Source organism: Neodiprion virginianus, chromosome 4 (assembly GCF_021901495.1).
Source record: "Neodiprion virginianus isolate iyNeoVirg1 chromosome 4, iyNeoVirg1.1, whole genome shotgun sequence".
Taxonomy (NCBI): Eukaryota; Metazoa; Arthropoda; class Insecta; order Hymenoptera; family Diprionidae; genus Neodiprion; species Neodiprion virginianus.
This window is the reverse complement of record NC_060880.1, coordinates 8,586,311-8,607,360: the sequence shown is the minus strand read 5'-3', so window position 1 is coordinate 8,607,360 and position 21,050 is coordinate 8,586,311. Positions and strand designations below refer to the sequence as shown.

At 37.8% G+C, this 21,050-nt stretch overlaps 1 protein-coding gene and 7 non-coding genes across 8 annotated transcripts in view; 5 read left to right on the top strand and 3 right to left on the bottom strand.

The window, feature by feature from the left end:
- Positions 1–714: 714 nt before the first annotated feature.
- LOC124301847 (uncharacterized) overlaps positions 715–21,050 on the top strand; it is a 28,662-nt gene continuing 8,326 nt past the window's right edge. Inside the window, exons 1-3 of the mRNA XM_046757351.1 lie at positions 715–746; positions 7,509–7,605; positions 8,150–8,348. Coding sequence (XP_046613307.1) covers positions 7,572–7,605; positions 8,150–8,348 — 233 coding nt within the window. The 5' untranslated portion in view covers positions 715–746; positions 7,509–7,571. The remainder of the gene's footprint in view (positions 747–7,508; positions 7,606–8,149; positions 8,349–21,050) is intronic.
- On the bottom strand, positions 12,722–12,840 carry LOC124304238 (5S ribosomal RNA). Its single transcript, XR_006908120.1, has one exon. It is a non-coding gene; the product is annotated as a 5S ribosomal RNA (ribosomal RNA).
- Positions 13,193–13,311, bottom strand: LOC124304234 (5S ribosomal RNA). The gene has a single exon (XR_006908116.1). It is a non-coding gene; the product is annotated as a 5S ribosomal RNA (ribosomal RNA).
- Positions 13,660–13,778, bottom strand: LOC124304232 (5S ribosomal RNA). The gene has a single exon (XR_006908114.1). It is a non-coding gene; the product is annotated as a 5S ribosomal RNA (ribosomal RNA).
- Positions 16,167–16,285, top strand: LOC124304231 (5S ribosomal RNA). Its single transcript, XR_006908113.1, has one exon. It is a non-coding gene; the product is annotated as a 5S ribosomal RNA (ribosomal RNA).
- On the top strand, positions 16,636–16,754 carry LOC124304229 (5S ribosomal RNA). The gene has a single exon (XR_006908111.1). It is a non-coding gene; the product is annotated as a 5S ribosomal RNA (ribosomal RNA).
- Positions 17,103–17,221, top strand: LOC124304226 (5S ribosomal RNA). Its single transcript, XR_006908110.1, has one exon. It is a non-coding gene; the product is annotated as a 5S ribosomal RNA (ribosomal RNA).
- On the top strand, positions 17,568–17,686 carry LOC124304215 (5S ribosomal RNA). Its single transcript, XR_006908109.1, has one exon. It is a non-coding gene; the product is annotated as a 5S ribosomal RNA (ribosomal RNA).

The window sequence follows — 21,050 nt, the reverse complement described above, 5'->3', positions numbered from 1 at the left end:
TCACGGTACATCGTATCGTAGTCGCAGAAGCTCGTCCCCGATAAAATTAAGTTTGTCGAAAGTCAAAAGTTCGATTTGATAAATTCTTTGAACTTTTTGCAGTAATTTTATGATACTCGTCACATTTGCTCTGGTTTTTTCGGGAATCTTATCACCATTTTTTAGTGATTACATAATTTTTTGTTACCAACCCATCAGTTGAATCGATTTTCTCGACTAAGATACGTCGGCTTCTTCGTTGGAGAAATTTTCTGGCGTGGTTGGATCGAATATTTCAATTGAACCGGGCGAATTGTAAGCGCAAAACCATTTCGCGGTCAATGAATGTCATTAACACGCATCATAAACCTACCTGCATTTATGCAATTCAAGATTGGCCGACTCCGTGTAACCTGAATTGCATAATTGCAGGCGAATTTACACATATGTCAAATCGTCCATGTGACATTTCCACGACATGACCCGGTACGTAACAGGAATCAAAATTGCACAACCCACCGACATATCGCCAGCTACGTTCTCGTTTCGCCGACGATATCTTGAAATATGTTTTGCGAAGGAATCGAAACCCCAGGGCACGAACGATCGTACGAGGATTTTCCCTGATGGCGAGGTTCCTGCGACGGCTCCTCGCCGAGAAGCGAGCTCCAGTTACCCCAAAAATCAACCTCTGGATCAATTGGCTGAAGAATCGTACCGCAGGAGGCCGGAAAGACAGCAAAAGCACCGATATCGCAGACATCTTGGTGACGTGTTTTTTTACACTTAGAGAAAAAGTCCGGGTACACCAGCACTGTCAGAGATTTTCATTTCACGAACAACTTTTTTTACCACATTCTAGGGTGGTCCTCGTTTAGAATGGTGACGAATTTATTCCGGATCACCCCACCGAATCAACTATAAATAATTCAAAAACAATTCACAATTTTTTTCAGATTTTTATATCAACTGTAACCCGTGACTGTAAGAGGAAGGATTTCCCAATTTAAAATATACGTGTTTCGGACATGTTCTTAGTATATGGGCTATTCCGCGTCAACCGGATCAGTCATCTCTCCGATATTTTTTTAATTTGGCATGTGGATTGTGTGGGAGGAGTTAGATTTTTGTGCCAAAGCGCGAATCTCATAATGCAAAATTCGATTTTTTATTAACATTAACAAATTAGACTCCCATTTTTTTCAAAAATTCATATCTTTGGCAAAAAATTAGATACAATATATTTTTTTTTATCAAATTACGCGGAAAGCTCCATAGAATTTTAAGAAAAATACGAAATGGTAAAAAAAAGTTGTTATCAATTGTTTATTTAACAATTAATTTTTCAAAGATTTTTGAAACAGTGACTGACACGATCAAAAAATTTTTTTAAAAATCTGACATGTTCCTTGAACTGTACTACAACCTGTGAATTAATTCCAGAGGGGTGTTTTTCTTCGTTTTCGAGTTAAAAATCATTGAAGGTGTCGATGCGCATGAAATTACGGCGCGCCGAGTCTCTACGTAATGGCGGGCGGCCGGTTGCCGTCCACCGCTACCCCGCGGTGGCGTCGCAGCGTTATTTTAGAGTCATTTTCACGATGTAGGACATGATTGAAGAATCTGAAAAAAATACCGTACCTTCACAAGGCCTGCTCAAAGCGATAAGTGAAGTTTCAGGAATGTGTTTTTCACCGTTTTTTTATTACAGAGATTCAAAATAACGGTTACACACCATGATAGTGCACATAAATGATAATAATTACATAACTTGCTACTTATTTTAAAATAAAAACACATTCTTGAAACTTCACTTATAGCTTTGAGCAGGCCTTGTGAAGGTACGGTATTTTTTTCAGATTCTTCAATCATGTCCTACATCGTGAAAATGACTCTAAAATAACGCTGCGACGCCACCGCGGGGTAGCGGTGGACGGCAACCGGCCGCCCGCCATTACGTAGAGACTCGGCGCGCCGTAATTTCATGCGCATCGACACCTTCAATGATTTTTAACTCAAAAACGAAGAAAAACACCCCTCTGGAATTAATTCACAGGTTGTAGTACAGTTCAAGGAACATGTCAGATTTTTAAAAAAATTTTTTGATCGTGTCAGTCACTGTTTCAAAAATCTTTGAAAAATTAATTGTTAAATAAACAATTGATAACAACTTTTTTTTACCATTTCGTATTTTTCTTAAAATTCTATGGAGCTTTCCGCGTAATTTGATAAAAAAAAATATATTGTATCTAATTTTTTGCCAAAGATATGAATTTTTGAAAAAAATGGGAGTCTAATTTGTTAATGTTAATAAAAAATCGAATTTTGCATTATGAGATTCGCGCTTTGGCACAAAAATCTAACTCCTCCCACACAATCCACATGCCAAATTAAAAAAATATCGGAGAGATGACTGATCCGGTTGACGCGGAATAGCCCATATATTTTACTGTAAGAGTAATAATGTTCGAAAAAATCCACGAATGTGAGGTTCTAATGAGCATTAGCGCTACTATCTGAGAAAAAATTCACATCATCGTACCAGGTAATATAGACAATTGCATTTTTTATAAATAGAAAGAAAAAGTCAAATTTGTAGGGTGTGCAATTCGTCGAGATTGGTTGGTACGATGATGTGAATTTTTTCTCAGATAGTAGCACTAATACTCACTAAATCTTCGCAATTACAGATTGATTCGAACATCGTCACTCTCACAATAAATTATATGCTGAGAATGTATCTGAAACAGGTTTATTTTAAATGGTGATATCCATCCATTTACAGGCACGGGTTAGAATTGATATAAAAATGTGAAAGAATTAGGAAATTGTTTTTGAATTATTTATAGTTGATTTGGAGGGTGGTCTGAAAAAAAATCATCAACACCCTAAGTAAGGACCACCCTACTATTTTTGAAATTCGTAATAGTTCGTAATCACATGTTTTTGAAATCATTGAAAACCGTCCAGGTCTACGGAAATATTTTTAAGAAATTGTTTAAAATTTGCCAAAATCTCCCAAAGTAATTGAAGATTTTCACGGTCACGTGAAATTTTTTTGGAAGGTTGAAAATTTCATGAAATCTTGTGCAATAACGGTTTAATTTACTTACTCGACTGGTAAGTTGAAAAAACTTCAATCCGAAAATTCGTGGACATCGATTTTCATACAAATCAATTAAGCAGCTCCTAAGATTTTTGTTCCGTGGAAATTTCGAGATAACTTCGTGTTTTCTTGATTTTTTACTTAGAAAAAGTTTTCGAATGTAATTATGAAATTGTTCGGGTCTTGCCTCAATCAAACATTCACATTTGCTTGAACTTGAATATGTAGCTACGTGTCGCGTACACTGCGTAATAAAATCTCGGGGACGGGTCCAGAGCTTGACAATGTGCGACTCTTTTTCATTCTTCTTTAATTTTTATTATTCCCTTTTCAAATAAAACCCGTTATCGTGTCACCGAGCTTATCTGACTGTCCACGCGAGTTTTCGAGGAACGAGAGTTTGGTGAAAATGTTTTTTTTTTGTTCTGTGAAATTGCCGGAGCTGCCTCTTAGAGATAAACCCTGTACACAGACATATACACAGTAGCTGTGTCTTATCGTTAAAAAAAATGAAGGCAATTTCAGGAATTTCGTATTTTCTATGCCAACGTTTCAAGTATTATATTATATATATACATACAGTCTGTAGAAATTAATGAGCGAATCCAAGCGACGTAGACGGGTTAAATTTATTTTACTGTTATTCAGTTCTTCAAATTGTACATTATATCCTTATCTCATTTATAAGGAAGAAAGTTTCAAGAATCCGAGTTTGAATGATGAGGCTTCTTTGTTGCCTTTTTATAATTTCTCTCTAGAGACTCGTATTAGCTGTCCCGTAATGTGCAATAGTTCCTGTATGGAGAGTTGAAAAAAGTACAAAACAAAGAAGATGAAAAAAAAAAAAATGGGGATGAAAATTCTTCGTAGTTTTAATTCAGAATTTTTTCTATTTCAATATAATTAGATACTCTCGAGACAGAACGACGCATGACGAAGGAAGAGAAATTGCCGAGAACACGTGATTTTAACGAGAAATTGGTAATTAAACTTTCACAGCTGTAACCACGCGCACAAACTACACGCTGCACCAATATCGAGTTTTCCGACTCGATTATTCCTCCTTATTCTATTTTTAACTTTCTCAATTCGTAGGTAACGATATTTTTCGGGGAAAAATCTACTATTCTCTATTTTTATTTATAATGATTACAATTTCAAAAGAACTAAGAAGAAGCATGTAATTTTTTTTTTTTTTTGCTGTAAAATTTCGAAATTTCTAACAAACAAAATCAACTACACAGGCAGCGAAAATTCATCTGTTTCTAAAATTTCTCACGTCAAATTGCATTTCTAATAATTACCGAGATCGTTTTATGAGACGGTGTTAATGAATTACGTAGAGATTCTATCGGGTGATGATCGGTTTGACGTATCCACATTAGCCCTGAAGGAACTCCGTTTGTTGAAGACATTTGCAGAAAAAATCGAAGTGTTTTTTTTTTTTCAAATATTTGCAGTTGGTATAAATTTTTTTTATGAAAATTTAGGCACAGGCATAAAGCTACGAAGATATAGATTTATGCGAAAAAGATTTTTCTGTAGGGGATATTGGCAGACGAAAATGGAGTAAATTATGTAACACATATCTTTGTTTTGTCGACATTTCTCTAGAAAACGTCGTCGTTACTTGACTAAAATTGGTATAAATATTCTCTGTGTTGGAATACACGTGTTAGTGTCAATATATGCGGAGACTGAGAAGTTATAACACATGGGAATCTTGTGAACGTATACAGGACTTTGAATTTTGAGTTACGAAACCTCTGAGATACATCCCCTTTAAGAGTTAGATGTGCAGTCAAAGCGAAAGCGGTGTTGTCACGAGAAATCGGACCAATCGATGGATTGGGTTTTGTAACATTTTAGTCTCTGATTCATCGATAAGCTGCGATTGCTAATTTATGTCGTTCAAATTTAAAAAATGCATTGATGAACATTGATACAGAAAATGAGGATAAAAGTTTTCTCTGCTCATTCCGTACGAGAAGTTGTATGGAACGATATAATAGATGATATTTTTTTGAACAATAGAAAACCGAAATTAAATACAATTACAATTGTATCAAAGGTAACGGAAAATCAGTCTCAGAAAGTAAATATTAATAAAAATTTTTCTCAATCCATGAAGATGGAAACAATTTAAGAAATAGATTTCTACAAGCAGTCAAGTGATCTTGATCAAGAGAGTGACAAGACATCGACAACGTTTGATCTTTTTATATAGATTGCATGCATTTGTATTCTCAATAATCTGTAACAATGCTAACGAAAAAATCCGCGTTGTGTATTATTCAACCCATATCGTTTTTAACAGTGAATTTTTTTGATCTCTTCAACTTCACGTATACAGTTTTAGAATAAGAAAATCATCCGAATCGGAAAATCGCTAACACCGTACGATATTCTTCAGAAATGGTCGATGAAGGGGACGTAGAATTCCCACGAGCACGGAGTAAAGTATCGAAGCAAAGTCCGGGTGTATAAGCCACTCGATGCAGAGGGTAGAACTAGGATAATGATGAAAGACGAACAGCGATGCGGAACGAGCATGATCGAAGTAAAGGAGGTTTTACGCTCGGTATAAAGAAGAAGTTATACCGTACCGCGGAATTTTCAGTTTTGTTCACGTGCAGTTTACGAGAGCGGTATTCTCGTAAAATCTTCCATCGGTTACATAAGCACGTAATATATTGTGCATTTACCACCTGCCTGCGGATATTAGTTTATATAACACGGATACACTGACAATAAGCGTTAAAGTATTTTTACACCGGAATATAAACGATGAAATTGCGTTTTTATACGGCCTTGACCGTTCGAATCGCATTTTCAATTGATTGAGATTTTTTTAAGACGGCTATCGACTCAATGCTTGTACCAATGGCCGTGTAACTCGGTCGTAAAATGCAGAACTTATACGAGCCTTGCAGGTACTGTATACACGGTATACGTGGTATACACCCTCTCGAGCAAGGCGAGGAGCGTCATCGCCTCTTAAATTAAACAACCGGTACCTGGTTGTATTTTCAACATTTGCGACCGTGGAGTTTTATCGACGAGCCACGTTTTCCGCCCTTCTCTTTGAACACGATTTATTCATACCGGCCATTTCTCTTATTTCTCCCCCCCCCCTTACTCTCGAGTATGGCTGGTATTTTAGTTACTGATTGATCGCTTATAGTTGAGTAGATTGACTGGTCAATTTGTTTTTGGAATATCGGTGCGGGTTTTCTTCAATCGAAACTGTTTAATTTACGGGGAAAAATTTCTTTGTGCAAGTAGTTTTCTAATGACAACGATATTTTAGGTGTTCTATCGAGACATCTAAAGCGAACTTGACATCCACTTACTACAATCATTGAGAAAGTTGTTTTCTGTAAAACTTATTTTTTCCCCAAATATTCGACCACCTCAGTCAAAATAGGGGTGAGGCATGGCGCAACATGCGCTTCGTTAAGTTGTCACTTGTCACTGAGAGAAATCTTTGTTCTCGGTTTGTTTGAAACATACGGATTAAAAAAAAAAAATATATGGTACAATTAGGTCTTTTACTTGGCCTGCGCGAAAAAGAATTACTTGATTAAATTAAAATTTAGTGACAAAAAAAAAAAAAAAAAAATTCTGTTCCACTGCATTCTATTCTGTGACTGCATAAAGTTTATCTCCGTCAATTTCATACGCGTTTACTGTTATCCGTGCTTTTATTTCTCGCAATTTCAGAAATTCGTTAGCCTGGGAAAATATTATTTTCAGAGTTTTCCGATTTTCGATGTGGAATGGATTCGGTCACGTTGAAATTATTTTTCATATTTTCAGTCCAGTAAACAATATTCTAATTTATTGATAGCTCGTAAATTATCCGCGACAGTCGTATAAACAGGTAATAATTATCTCATTTCACGTACAAAAATTATTCAATTGCGATCTAAAAACTTCAGTGAATCTATAAAATTGAAATATGTAACAAAAAATGTTATTTTGATATTTGTTTTTGGATGCATTTTCCATATGCGAATAACAATGTAATTAAATAAGCCTTGTTATATCAACATAGTGGCGCTCGAGAATGATAATTTTCAGAAATTGTAAAGCATGTTGTTCCGCACCGTCTGGCTTATACGATTAAGGTCTTTGAAATAAAATCTTGGAAATCTGGAACGAACCTTATTTCTTTACAACTTCGCAACTCCAATTTACCACGCGTTGCAATATTCACTTATTGTTAGTAGATACAATTTATTCTTCACAGCTTATATACATGTGGTTGTATTCACTACGATTATACGATTTTACAATTTTTGGTTCGCTGACAAGTATCGTTCGATAATTTTTTCCCATGGTTATTTACAGTCCAATTCCTGTTCCGCCCAAGAATTTTCCTCATTGTCAAACTTGCGATTATGTTATAATTGTTTTTCAGGGTTGGACGATCCGATCGCCGCGTATTGATCGAAGTGACATCGACCCGCTGGCTATTACGGATATGAATAAATTCTACGACGCAAAAGCGACTTACGGTATTACGTTCATGATACTAAAAATGTAGAGACATTGACGTAGCTTAGAAAAACAGCAAATCTTCCACCGCAAGTATGACAACTTTCTCCACTTGGGACCGTTGTATCACTGAGAGAAATTTTTGGTTCCGGTTACCGCTCAGTCCTTAACTATATTCATTTTTTACCACGATCGAAAAATATATTTCTAGGTACAAAGTGAAAATTACTTTTGTAGCTCTTACCAGAAAGTCTAGTATCTCTTACCATTCTTTCTCATTATCGTCACTGTTACTATATTTTCTTGTAACTGTTGCGAAAATTTAATGCCTGTGCAAGAATAAATTGACGTTAAAGCCTTGTTTAACTAAAAAAGTAGAGTAAACGTCAGAAACTGATTTTGCGTTGCGATTACCAAAATGATCGACAATGGCGCAAAATGGTTACGCGTACCTCGTTTTCCGTCATTCCAACAATATTCAAACAGTTTTTTCAACGATACCTGTTTTACCGAATATATCAGTCACCATGTTTCCATCGTTCATTCTTTTTTGTTTCGTTGCAGGGATAAGTCCCGATCCTTATCCGGGACCAATGCCGCCTTTGGATCCGAAGAATAGATACAACGAGGACGTCGAGGTTTACAAACTTACCGGCGGCGTTGAATTGGTACCATTGCTCACAAGCAGTAGGTACCAATCGCATCCTCAAGCCATTCGTTACCTCGCGACAGACGCCACGAGGCCGGGTTACACCCTCGAATCGTGAGTATCGCAGTACCGTGAAATCAATTAATTATTCCGAATTATTTTCAGCACATGATACGTACACCTTTGCTCTGCACGGTTGATACTAATTTCTTTGAAGCCGGTCGTATGAATTGAATAAAAAGAAAATTGTTTCCGCCAGTCACAAATGACGTTTGAAAAATCGGTTACTGCTTTCAACTGATTTCTTCAAGACTAACGATGAGAAGGATTCGCGCGCTCTCGGATTTTCGAATATATTTAATGAATATTTCTGACTCAGACTTCACCGTTTTTGACTTTATCCGTGATCGAACAGATTAAAACTAGTTCTATTTTTTCAATATGGCAATTAATATTTCATGTTTTTATGTTAATTTTTTTTCACGTGTTTAAGTTATTTTCAATTTTTACATTTAATGTATATGTTTTTAAAATAGTCATTGATTGTTTGTGGAACGAGATTTTTTTTCATGGGCCGACATTTGCACTTCAATTCACCTTACAGGTCCCAGATTACACGATCTTCGAATTTGAATGTGATGTTTGAAATTGTTTTTGATGTTGTTCTTTTCAACTCTGGTACATTTTTATGAATGTTTTTATATTTCCTAAACCAAAAATTGTAAAATTATTTCCTCGATTCACAAATGACGTTTGAGAAAGCGGTGACTGCTGTCATCTCGTTTTTTAAAGATGTATTCCTGTGCTTTATGAAACATGGTTACATTTTTGGATGATCAGTCATGGGTATTGTATGAATGAGTGAACAATCAAGAGACGTAGAATTAAGCCAAAAGTCTTATCGGTTAGTTTGCAAAAACATTGTCTACATTGGGTAAATATTGGAGCTGAACTGTATACAGGGCAGTAGGTACCGTATTGACCTGGGTTTGATCCTTGACCTCTCGGATTGGGCCCGCGATTTTTTATGTGATTGTTCTCACTGTTACGTCCGTGGAGGTCGTTTATTCGTCGGGGAATAGAATTAGCGGAGTCGGCAAAAAGCGAGTGGCGTGGGCCAGAATGGAAATAGGATGACAGGAATGAGACGATAAGGTTGCTGTAAGGATCGTGGGAGAGTGACGAGATTAGGGAGACGTCTGACGATACGCCGGACGTAGCATCACTTTCAAAGGCACTCGGTTTTTTTTTGAAGATTTTTTGGACCCGATTTAAATTTCGTACAATTTTTTAAAACGATTTTATCGATGGATGCAATTTAAAAATCTGATAAATTGTGTGTCAGATACCAAAATTGTTTTATTAAAATTATTTAGCATCGGAGTGCGGAAGTTTTTTTCTTCTTACTGTTTTCAAGCTTTTTCCGAAAAAAACTTTTTTTCTAAATTTAGAAGTGGAAGTCATTTCACCATGGATGCTTGCTGAAACATTTTCGTACATCACGTCGTATTTTTGAAAATTTTTTTAAATTGTTCGGAACCATTTTACCATTTGCAATTTTGTTTTATCAGCAAAATAAAGAAGAAAAAAAATCTCTTGAGAAAAATCTATAAAAAATTTCAAAAATCCAATGTGCCATACGAAAACTTGTCAGCAATCATTCGTAGTAAAATGACTCCCGCTTCTAATTTTTTCTGAGCGTTCATTTTTTCGGAAAAGGCTTGAATCAGTAAGAAGAAAAAATCTCCCCGCTCCGGCTGTAAGCTTAAAAATTTTGCTACCCGAGGCATGATTTATCAGAATTTTGTCAGATTTTTAATTTATGTTGATCAATAAAATCGTTTTAAAAAATTGTAGAAAATTCGAAGCGAGTTCAAAAAATCTAAAAAAAAAAAAAAACCGAGTACCTTTCGAAGTGAGAAAAATCATATAAAAAATCGCGGGCCCAATCCGAGAGGTCAAAGATCAGACCCAGGTCTAAATGGTATGGACTGCCCCATATGTTCGATTGTGTTACAATCCTGCTACTAATAAGGTAGTTAATACAGTGGGAAATATAATTCATTGATGTGCATTAGAATTCGCAAACGATAATACGGTAGAGCGAATCACAAATGCGGTGAGTGATTCCCCGGTAATTCTATCTGATCGTACTATGTACGTTATATGTATATACGAACTGAAGTCCACCTCTAATTGCCTCGATACTGGCTCTGTGGCAATTCCCATTCGCAAGTATACATATAGATACGGAAGAATGCAGATTACTGGTTTGGCATGTTATGTGCCTACGGTTGGATTCAGAAACTCTCACCGAACAAATTAGTAGTTTAACCTTCGCACCCATTGTGGATGAAACTAGTCTGCACATGTGGTAAACGAGACTGGTGATTACATTTGTGTTTTCTGGGTTGCAAATGTAGTTTAACGGTGAAAGGAATAAATGTCAGTATAAAATTTCTAAGTTGCAGGATTTTTGGGTATTGTTTATCTAAATCTTGCAGGGGTTTTAGGAGAGATTTTGAAAAACTTTTAATACGTTTTACGGGGCACGAAGCACACGAAGAATTCATCCAATTTCACTTACCAAATATTTAGAAAGAATTCGAAACATCCGAATGCCAGACTTCTTTTGAGTTACGGCTTCTTGGATTTTCTACAGTTGGCTACTGAATAGAACAAATAGGTGAGGTTACCTGCTGTGACGGTGCTGTAGGAGGATTCAGGATCCACGACTTTTGTGATTTTTTTACTACATTTGTGTGTTTTCCTGATTGGCTTCGTCGATTTCCTTCTAGATAATTTTTTTACATTCCACGATTCTTGCACAACGTTAATGTTACGACGCTGGGCAGCCGTATTTTTCACAATTTACACATAAAATAATTGTACTCCAACGCTCCACACATTTTTTAAACGATTTTCGGGATACGAGTAACTTTTTTGATTTCCTCGTGTCGAAATTTGAACCCCTACCGTTTGTTTGTTTATTTAATATAGGAAGAAAAAGGGCGAGTTTGCTCAGTCGGTAAAGGAAGGAGTACCACATGACCTTAAAGTGAACTTATTCCGCAGCAATCTCATTATAAGTTCTCGTGCGTCCTCGGTGATTTCAACCCAGATCTGTCGTCTACAACTTACGACTCGGCTTACCTTACAAGGATCCCTTGGTAGGTCGACCTCTCCGATTTCGACGTACATAATTCATACATGTTCTAGTGCATCGGAAACTAAGAGAGGCACGCACTTTTTTGAATCGATTAATAAACGGTTTAAACCAGTGAAAATGACCCCGAAAAATGGGCACCGAACGGGGTAGTTTCTCAGTTTCGCATAGAAGCGTTTGGGATTGAAATAAAATCAACGCTCAAATATTCCATTCGTCAATAGAATCTTTTTAGCGTGGTTTTCTTTCAAATACATTAAGCGCATCAAGAAACCACCCCGTTAGGTGCCCATTTTTGGGGTTGTTTTCACCCCTTTAAACGGTTTATTAGCAGATAAAAAAATAAAAAAAATAAAAATAGGTATTTCTTACTTTTTGATGCACAACATGCATGAACTAGATAAAAATCGGAGGGGTCGACCGACTTGAGGTTCCTTGTTAGTCAGTTATTTGCCTCACAGGGTTATCATATCGCGTCAATGCAGCCTACTTACCACGCGTCCACCTCTGACACTTGGCTCAATATTTGTGCTGTCAATAACATTAATCTCCCGGAGTTTCGGGGTTTTGCGGTCCTTTATCTCAGGGCATTATCTTATGTATACTCTCACGAAGTACGGTGTGTTTAGGCAGCAGTCACGCGTTATTCAGTACTGACCGTGGAATCGTGCCAACCTTGATGCTGCCTTTATAGTCTTATCTGCGTTTGAGTTGTACCATTTTGCCTCGCTCTCTCTCTGTCTCTGGTGAATGAAGGGTTATCAGTTTTCAATAATCTCATGAATGAGGTACTGGATTGTTCCGTGTCTTGGATATCGCCAGATATCAGAGGCCTGATGAAAAAGCAGAGCGCCTGTTATCGGTTCTTGAAGAGATATCGTAGTGCAGATTTGTATACTGAATATCTCGTGTATTTTACAGACCTAAAGCCTGCGTTGAGAGCTTTCAAGACTGCCTTTACAGAAAAGCGGTCTGACACCATCGGTGGTGCGCAGTCTTTTTGGTGTGGGATGGAATATTTTTACAAAAAACAAAAGTAAAAAGTAGAAAGCTACGGACTGCTTTGCCTAATGAGATTTCATGATGAGTGTATCAATAGTGCACTGGCTTACCACTCGATCGTGATACCGATCTGATAACTTCCCGATACAGGCTTTCAAGCTTCAAAGGATCTGGTCAATTCACTGACTGCCTATTTTTTAAACTTGTTCCTCGCGCCGGCAATGGTGCTGTCGCTGTTAAAGTTTTCGATTGTGGTATCTATCCCAAAGGTGATATAATATGCAGTATTTGTTAAATCGTTTTGGAGAAAAAAAAAAGGTACCAACGGCACGCGGTGTTCCCAAGCGGTCACCCATCCAAGTACTGACCGCGCCCAACGTTGCTTAACTTCGGTGATCGGACGAGAACCGGTGCTTTCAGCGTGGTATGGCCGTTGCCGATAGATTTGAATCTCTATAATCTCATCTCGAAAGTCGAACAAATATACAGTAGGATTTGTGAACATGTAGGCTGAGGAGAATTTAGTGTTTCAGGAATTGGGATGTCTCTGCATTGAGTGATGGAGTGCTTACAAACATAATGACGCGCAGCAAGATTACGCGGGAGTGAGAACCGTCAGTGTGTGACATTTCAGAGCTTTTGCTGATGCACTGACTTACACCAATCTGACACCCAGTGAATCTCTGAAAATGAGAAAAAAAACTATCAGGAAGTGAAATCGCGGAAAGACTCATTGGAAAAACCATTAAAATATACAAACTTCTTTGAAATGTTTTCAAGAAAAAAAAGATGCCAACGGCACGCGGTGTTCCCAAGCGGTCACCCATCCAAGTACTGACCGCGCCCAACGTTGCTTAACTTCGGTGATCGGACGAGAACCGGTGCTTTCAGCGTGGTATGGCCGTTGCCGATGGAAATGAATCTCTGTCATCTGATCTTGAAAGTCAAACAAATATACAGTAGGATTTGTAAGCATGTAGACTGAGGAGAATTCGGTGTTTCAGGAATTAGAATGTCTCTGCATTGAGTGATGGAGTGCTTACAGACATAATGACGCGCAGCGAGATTACGTGGAAGTGAGAACCGTCAATGTGTGAAATTTCAGAGCTTTTTCTGATCCACTGACTGTCACTAATTTGAAACCCAGTGAATGTTTGGGAAAAAAAACTACCAGTAAGTGAAATCGCGGTAAGACTTGTTAAAAAAGATGGTCCCAAAGTCCAAACTTCTTCGAATCGTTTTGAAGAAAAAAAAAGATGCCAACGGCACGCGGTGTTCCCAAGCGGTCACCCATCCAAGTACTGACCGCGCCCAACGTTGCTTAACTTCGGTGATCGGACGAGAACCGGTGCTTTCAACGTGGTATGGCCGTTGCCAATGGAAGTGAATCTCCATCACTACATGTTAAAAACTGAATTAATCAAGATGTTTCTGAATCGAATGATGCAGTGCTTGCGGACAAAATGATTTTGAATGACGTTGATTTTTGAATGAGTTTTTCTCGGTTTTGTGCACCCTGTTAGAAAGAAAACATTCACAATGTATCACATTCGCATAACTTGATAAATCAACCGAAGCTCTGGGATTTCGAGCATCGATGGTTTTCGTTTCAGCGTGTTGCGCGTAGCGTGTGGCTGCACACGTTTCTTATATTAGATAAATCACAAATTCCATGTGCGAATCTGTCTTCACAAACTGACCCAGGTCAGCCGGGCTTCACCCACATAAAACTGCTAATTTCAAAGTCTTAACGACTTGAGAAAAACCAAAGTTTTACGAAGTCGTTGCAGTGGTCAAAAATCAGGTGATGAAATTCGATCGCCTATCACCGTTACCTCCATTCTAAACATGGTCGGATGAAAATATAAATTCCGTCAATACTAAACCTTGTGACATTCATCCTTATTAGAAATCGCACAACTAGGTATTTTACTCACTTTCGTGTCCTACCACTGTATCATGTACTTTTCTGTTTAGTGGCGTTATCAACAATCGGAAAGAAAAAAGTATAGGTTTACTAGTAAAAAGAAAGAGATCATATGTAAGGTGAAACAAAAATTCTAATTCGTGTGATTTTTTGGTAGTTAGATATGGAACGAGGCAGGAAAGTAAATTGGAAATGAAAATGGACGATCTAATCGCATGTGGATTCAATAGGATATGTAAACGTAATTCTGCAGTCTCGATTATCGTTACCGAGTAGAGAACATTTTGAGGGTCTCGCCGCAGACTCCCGTCTACTAAATTTACAACAACATAATTAGATAAAATCAAACTTAACCAGCTTGCAAGAAACAAAAGAAAAATCATAAATTGTAACGAGATATGTACTGTGGTTTTCGGCTATTCGCTGCTTCTTGTGTCTCGGAAATGGTTTACGAAATTAATAATCTTGCACCAGGTGTAAGCAGCTAGCTTGTCGAAGCCTTGTCGGTCGAATATGAAGAGGAACACGAAACACTCAATAGAAAGGCTAAGAAAAAATCACACCAAGCTGTATTTACGTGTACAGAGAATAGGCAGTGCGTCGCAGAAACTGTGCGAGAGAAAAAACGACTGTATTAAAAAAAAAAAATGTTAATATTTTTTACATGAAAATGTTACGTCCTCAAGAACTCATATTCTTTGCCCACAGGCTTATTGTCACTTTACGTCCTGCATCCTCTCCTTATATTCACGGAGCGAAAAGGTTCGTCTCTAAACAGCAACTATCGAGTCTCCTACATTCTCTAAATTCGTGTCTTGCATCTTCATAGCTGTCACACGAGTGGCTTATAATTACATCTCTCCATATCAATCCAAGTCCTTCCCCTGAGCCAACTTCATTACATTGATCACTGTCATAACTCAATTACTTGATCGTTAATAATAAACCAACTATAACATTTAAATCGCCACCTCCCTTAAAACCGAATCCTTTCTTCTTCTATCATTTTCTGCATTGGGTGCACTGTTACGTAAGTGAAAAATCGATGTGTACGAACTCTAAAATAGCCAAATAACACCATGGCTGGGCGTAGAGTAGATATCGGTAGCCGCTCATCGAAGTCTACACACGATATACCCCGTAACAAAAACATAAAATTTATGACAAATATTTTTCAGTTAGGTAATAAACTTGGAAAAAGATAATCGTTCATTTGGAGAAAATAATAAAAATTTAAAAATACAGAGTTTCTAAACGTGAGAAAGCTACTTCAGCGCCTACAGATAGGCAGCCGTGCCTTACAATTTCGTTCCTGAGATGACAAATTGTAACTCCGATTGCCTATCTATAGGCGCCGAGGTAGCTTCTTACCAAATTCAGGCTTTGTAGATTTGTCGGTAAAACATTGAAAATCGATTCATTTCCTCTCGAACCAGAAGCTCATAATAAATGGGACATGGCAATTTTTCAAACCGACCATTGGATTGTAAAATCCTGTAAGATGCACATTTTTTTATCGAGCCATTTCCAAGATCATCAGGCGAGTTTGTCGGACAGGCCGACAGACAAGATGACATTTCTCTAAAAATCCATTTGTACAGTCTAGAGGTTAGAAAACGTTAAGATTCGTGGAAATTGATTTTTGAAAAAGAAAATTCGGAATTTCACATATTGTCAGCTCCTACTTCCGCGTAATCTTGCTGCGCATCATTTTGTCCGTAAGCACTCCATCACTCATGTCAATACAGAGGCATTTCGAATTTCTCCTAATCTACGCGTTTGCACCCGAAAGATTCATTTATTTGTCGAGACCAAGTGACAGAGATTCATTCCCATCGGCAACGGCCATACCACGTTGAAAGCACCGGTTCTCGTCCGATCACCGAAGTTAAGCAACGTTGGGCGCGGTCAGTACTTGGATGGGTGACCGCTTGGGAACACCGCGTGCCGTTGGCATCTTTTTTTTTCTTCAAAACGATTCGAAGAAGTTTGCATATTTTGATGGTTTTAACAATGATTGTTTTCGTGATTTTACCTACTGGCAGTTTTTTTCTTATTGTTAGACATTCACTGGGTATCAAATTGGTGTAAGTCAGTGGATCAGAAAAAGCTCTGAAATTTCACACATTGACGGTTCTCACTTCCGCGTAATCTTGCTGCGCATCATTTTGTCCGCAAGCACTGGGTAAATCAATTGAGAGACATCTCTAGATCCTGACACGCCGAAATTCTTCCAACCTACGCGCTTGCAAACCCTACAGATTTGTCTGACTTTCGAGATCAGATGATACAGATTCCTCTCCATCGGCAACGGCCATACCACGTTGAAAGCACCGGTTCTCGTCCGATCACCGAAGTTAAGCAACGTTGGGCGCGGTCAGTACTTGGATGGGTGACCGCTTGGGAACACCGCGTGCCGTTGGCATCTTCTTTTTGTGTCTTGAAAACGTTTCGAAGAAGTTTGCATATCTTCATGATTTTACCAATGATAATTTTCGCGATTTTACCTACTGGCAGTATTTTTTCTTAGACATTCACTGAGTTTCAAACTAGTGTAAGTCAGTGAATCAGAAAAAGCTCTGAAATTTCACACACTGACGGGTCTCACTTCCACGTAATCCCACTGCGCATCATTTTGTCCGCAAGTACTGGGTCAATCAATTGACACACATCTCGAGATCTTGAGACGCCGAGTCTTCTTCAACCTACACGTTTGCAAACTCTACAGATTTATTCGACTCCCGAGATGAGATTGTAGAGATTCTTGTCCATCGGCAACGGCCATACCACGTTGAAAGCACCGGTTCTCGTCCGATCACCGAAGTTAAGCAACGTTGGGCGCGGTCAGTACTTGGATGGGTGACCGCTTGGGAACACCGCGTGCCGTTGGCATCTTTTTTTTTCTTGAAAACGATTCGAAGAAGTTCGCAGTTTCGGACGGTCTTTTTTAACGAGTCTTACCGTGATTTCACTTACTGGCAGTATTTTGTCTTAGACATTCACTGTGTTTCAAACTAGTGTAAGTCAGTGAATCAGAAAAAGCTCTGAAATTTCACACACTGTCGGGTCTCACTTCCACGTAATCCCACTGCGCATCATTTTGTCCGCAAGTACTGGGTCAATCAATTGACACACATCTCGAGATCTTGAGACGCCGAGTCTTCTTCAACCTACACGTTTGCAAACTCTACAGATTTGTTCGACTCCCGAGATGAGATTGTAAAGATTCTTGTCCATCGGCAACGGCCATACCACGTTGAAAGCACCGGTTCTCGTCCGATCACCGAAGTTAAGCAACGTTGGGCGCGGTCAGTACTTGGATGGGTGACCGCTTGGGAACACCGCGTGCCGTTGGCATCTTTTTTTTCTTGAAAACATTTCAAAGAAGTTTGTATATTTTAATGGTTTTTCCAATGAGTCTTTCCGTGATTTCACTTCCTGATAGTTTTTTTTCTCATTTTCAGAGATTCACTGGGTGTCAGATTGGTGTAAGTCAGTGCATCAGCAAAAGCTCTGAAATGTCACACACTGACGGTTCTCACTCCCGCGTAATCTTGCTGCGCGTCATTATGTTTGTAAGCACTCCATCACTCAATGCAGAGACATCCCAATTCCTGAAACACTAAATTCTCCTCAGCCTACATGTTCACAAATCCTACTGTATATTTGTTCGACTTTCGAGATGAGATTATAGAGATTCAAATCTATCGGCAACGGCCATACCACGCTGGTTCTTGTACCAATCAAAAAACCTGGTAAAGTAAGCACAGATCCTAGTAGTCATCGCCCAATTAGTCTTCTTCCGACGATGAGTAAAGTCTACGAAAAGGTGATTCTCAAGAGACTCATACAACATGATGAAAAAAACAACATACTAGTAGATCATCAGTTTGGGTTCAGAAGCAAGCATAACACAGTACAACAGGTAACAAGAATAGTAAACGACATCTCAATTAACTTCAACAAAAATCTAGTCACAACATTATTATTACTTGATATAGAAAAAGCATTTGACAGAGTGTGGATAGATGGCTTAACTTTTAAACTGATAAATTACAATTATCCACCGACAATTATCAAACTCATCTATTCATACTTATCTGACAGACACTTCGTCGTATCTCTCAATGGAACGATATCAACTAGAAGAAAAATCAAAGCTGGTGTTCCACAAGGCTCAGTTATTGGTCCTATACTTTTCAATATCTATCTTAACGATATTCCTACCTTTCTTAAAACGAGCACAGCACTATTTGCAGATGATACAGCCATCTATGCACACTCTTTCAGTGCCATCACCGCTGCCAAACAGTTACAAGTACACATAAACATACTCGAAAAATTCTACACCATGTGGAAAATTTCACTAAACGCATCTAAGACTGAAGTCATAACATTTGCCAAGAAGACGAGCAACACAAGAATAATTCAACCCATAAAAGTATACAATCACAACATAGAACCAGCAAACACAGTCAAATACTTAGGCGTCTACTTAGATCCCAGACTAACATACCACACTCACATCAAACAAGCAATCAGAAAAGCCTTTATAGTACAAAAAAAAGTGTATCCTCTGATAGTTAAAGGCTCAACACTGACAATTAAAAATAAAAAACTCATATACACGATGATCTTAAGACCTATCCTGACATATGCAGCTCCAGTGTGGTGTGGTGCATCCCCAACCAACTTACTACTTCTCCAAAGATATCAAAATAAATGTCTTAGACTCATTCTCTCAGAAAACAGATACGCGAAAATTAAAAAAATGCATGAGACAACTGACTTAATGTACATAAAAGAGTATATATATAGACTAGCAAATAACTTTTATGACCAACAATTAAATAACAATAATTCAACAAAAAACATTACAAATATAAGAAAGTATAATATACCACACACGTTTAAACACAAACTACCTTACCAAAAACTAGAAATATTTAATAACATAAAAACCTAAGCAACTGAAATAAATGCTACCTGATAAAAAGCATACAGGCACATGCCTGGAACAATTCTCAATCACAGGTTTTTGCGCGAACTTTTCCTGTATCTAAGTCAATTACTACTGCATTTGCTACAATACTGCATTCAAGTCTTAAACAAAACATTTAGAAAATAAGTTAACCACTTAATGTAAAACAAAATGTTAGATTAAGCTTAAAATCTAAGCCGGAGTTACATAAACTAAGATAATTATAAGTGCAACATTGTAAATATTGTACATTTATTGTTTCATCTAATAAATAAGGTTCTCTCTCAAAAAAAAAGGTTCTCGTCCGATCACCGAAGTTAAGCAACGTTGGGCGCGGTCAGTACTTGGATGGGTGACCGCTTGGGAACACCGCGTGCCGTTGGCATCTTTTCTTTTTCTTGAAAACGATTCGAAGAAGTTTGGACTTTGGGACGATCTTTTTTAACAAGTCTTACCGCGATTTCACTTACTGGTAGTTTTTTTTCCCAAACATTCACTGGGTTTCAAATTAGTGACAGTCAGTGGATCAGAAAAAGTTCTGAAATTTCACACATTGACGGTTCTCACTTCCACGTAATCTTGCTGCGCATCATTTTGTCTGTAAGCACTCCATCACTCAATACAGATGCATTCCCAATTTCTTCCAACCTACGCGCTTGCATTCTACAGATTTATTTAATCATCTAGATGAAGTAAAGGAGATTTCTTTCCATCGGCAACGGCCATACCACTTTCAAAGCACCGCTTGGGAACACCGCGTGCCGTTGGCATCTTTTTTTCGAAAGGCTCTCCAGAATTTGCTTAGTTTCTATGTTTTCCTTCTAAAAGTTGTCTTGATTGTTTCCAGTTTTTTATGCATGATGCGTCAAGTTGGGAGCCGTCCATGAACTTTGCAATGCATTTAAGGAAGTCCGGAAAGAGGGGTCGAAGGTTTCGTTACATAACGGTCTCTGGTACTTTTTTTCGGCTTTTCTCAAGAATTATGAATTTTCAATTTCTAATTTCGCGCGTACACAGTCGTACTGCTTTTCGACTTCCCGTTTCTCTGTTTTCAGAGAAAAAAGGAAGTTATTGTCATCACCACGAAAATGAAAAGTTGAGTTCTCACTATATCTTGTTGTTTCTCGATCTAGAGAATCGCCTTGCACCATTTTCGGTTGGCATCCTGTGTATGTGTGTATATATGCATGCATGTGCGTATTTGTGTGATAAAGTTTTTTGTCCAACGATATTTCGAGAAGGAGTTACCGGTTATTAATCATTTTGGTTGCGATCGACGCAGCTTTTACCAGTATTTCGTCCGGAAGTGAAGTGGATACAGAAATATGTGAAAAAGTTTTTTCACAGCGTTGCTGAACAGTAACGTTTTCTAGCTGCTTCAATACTTTGGTTTATTTCTGAATTCATTTATTTTTCTCAGTTTTTAGTGTGTTTTAGTTTATCCGCTGTCTCATGGATTTTTATGCGCGATCTCATAATTCTAAAGAATATATATTTTCAAATATTTTTTCTGCATTCCTCGGAATTTATTTCATTTTACGTCACTACTAAAAAAGATTTTAAATTTAAGAACAAATTCACAGCGCAGTCATATGAAATTTGTAAATTAGGTATACGAAACGACCATTCATACCCTTGGATAGCTAAATTCACACTCGCACATTAATTTTAATGTATTGATGTAAAGTTTGATATACACGATATTGGAAATGAAAACACGTTGTGCAATTTTCCACTCAT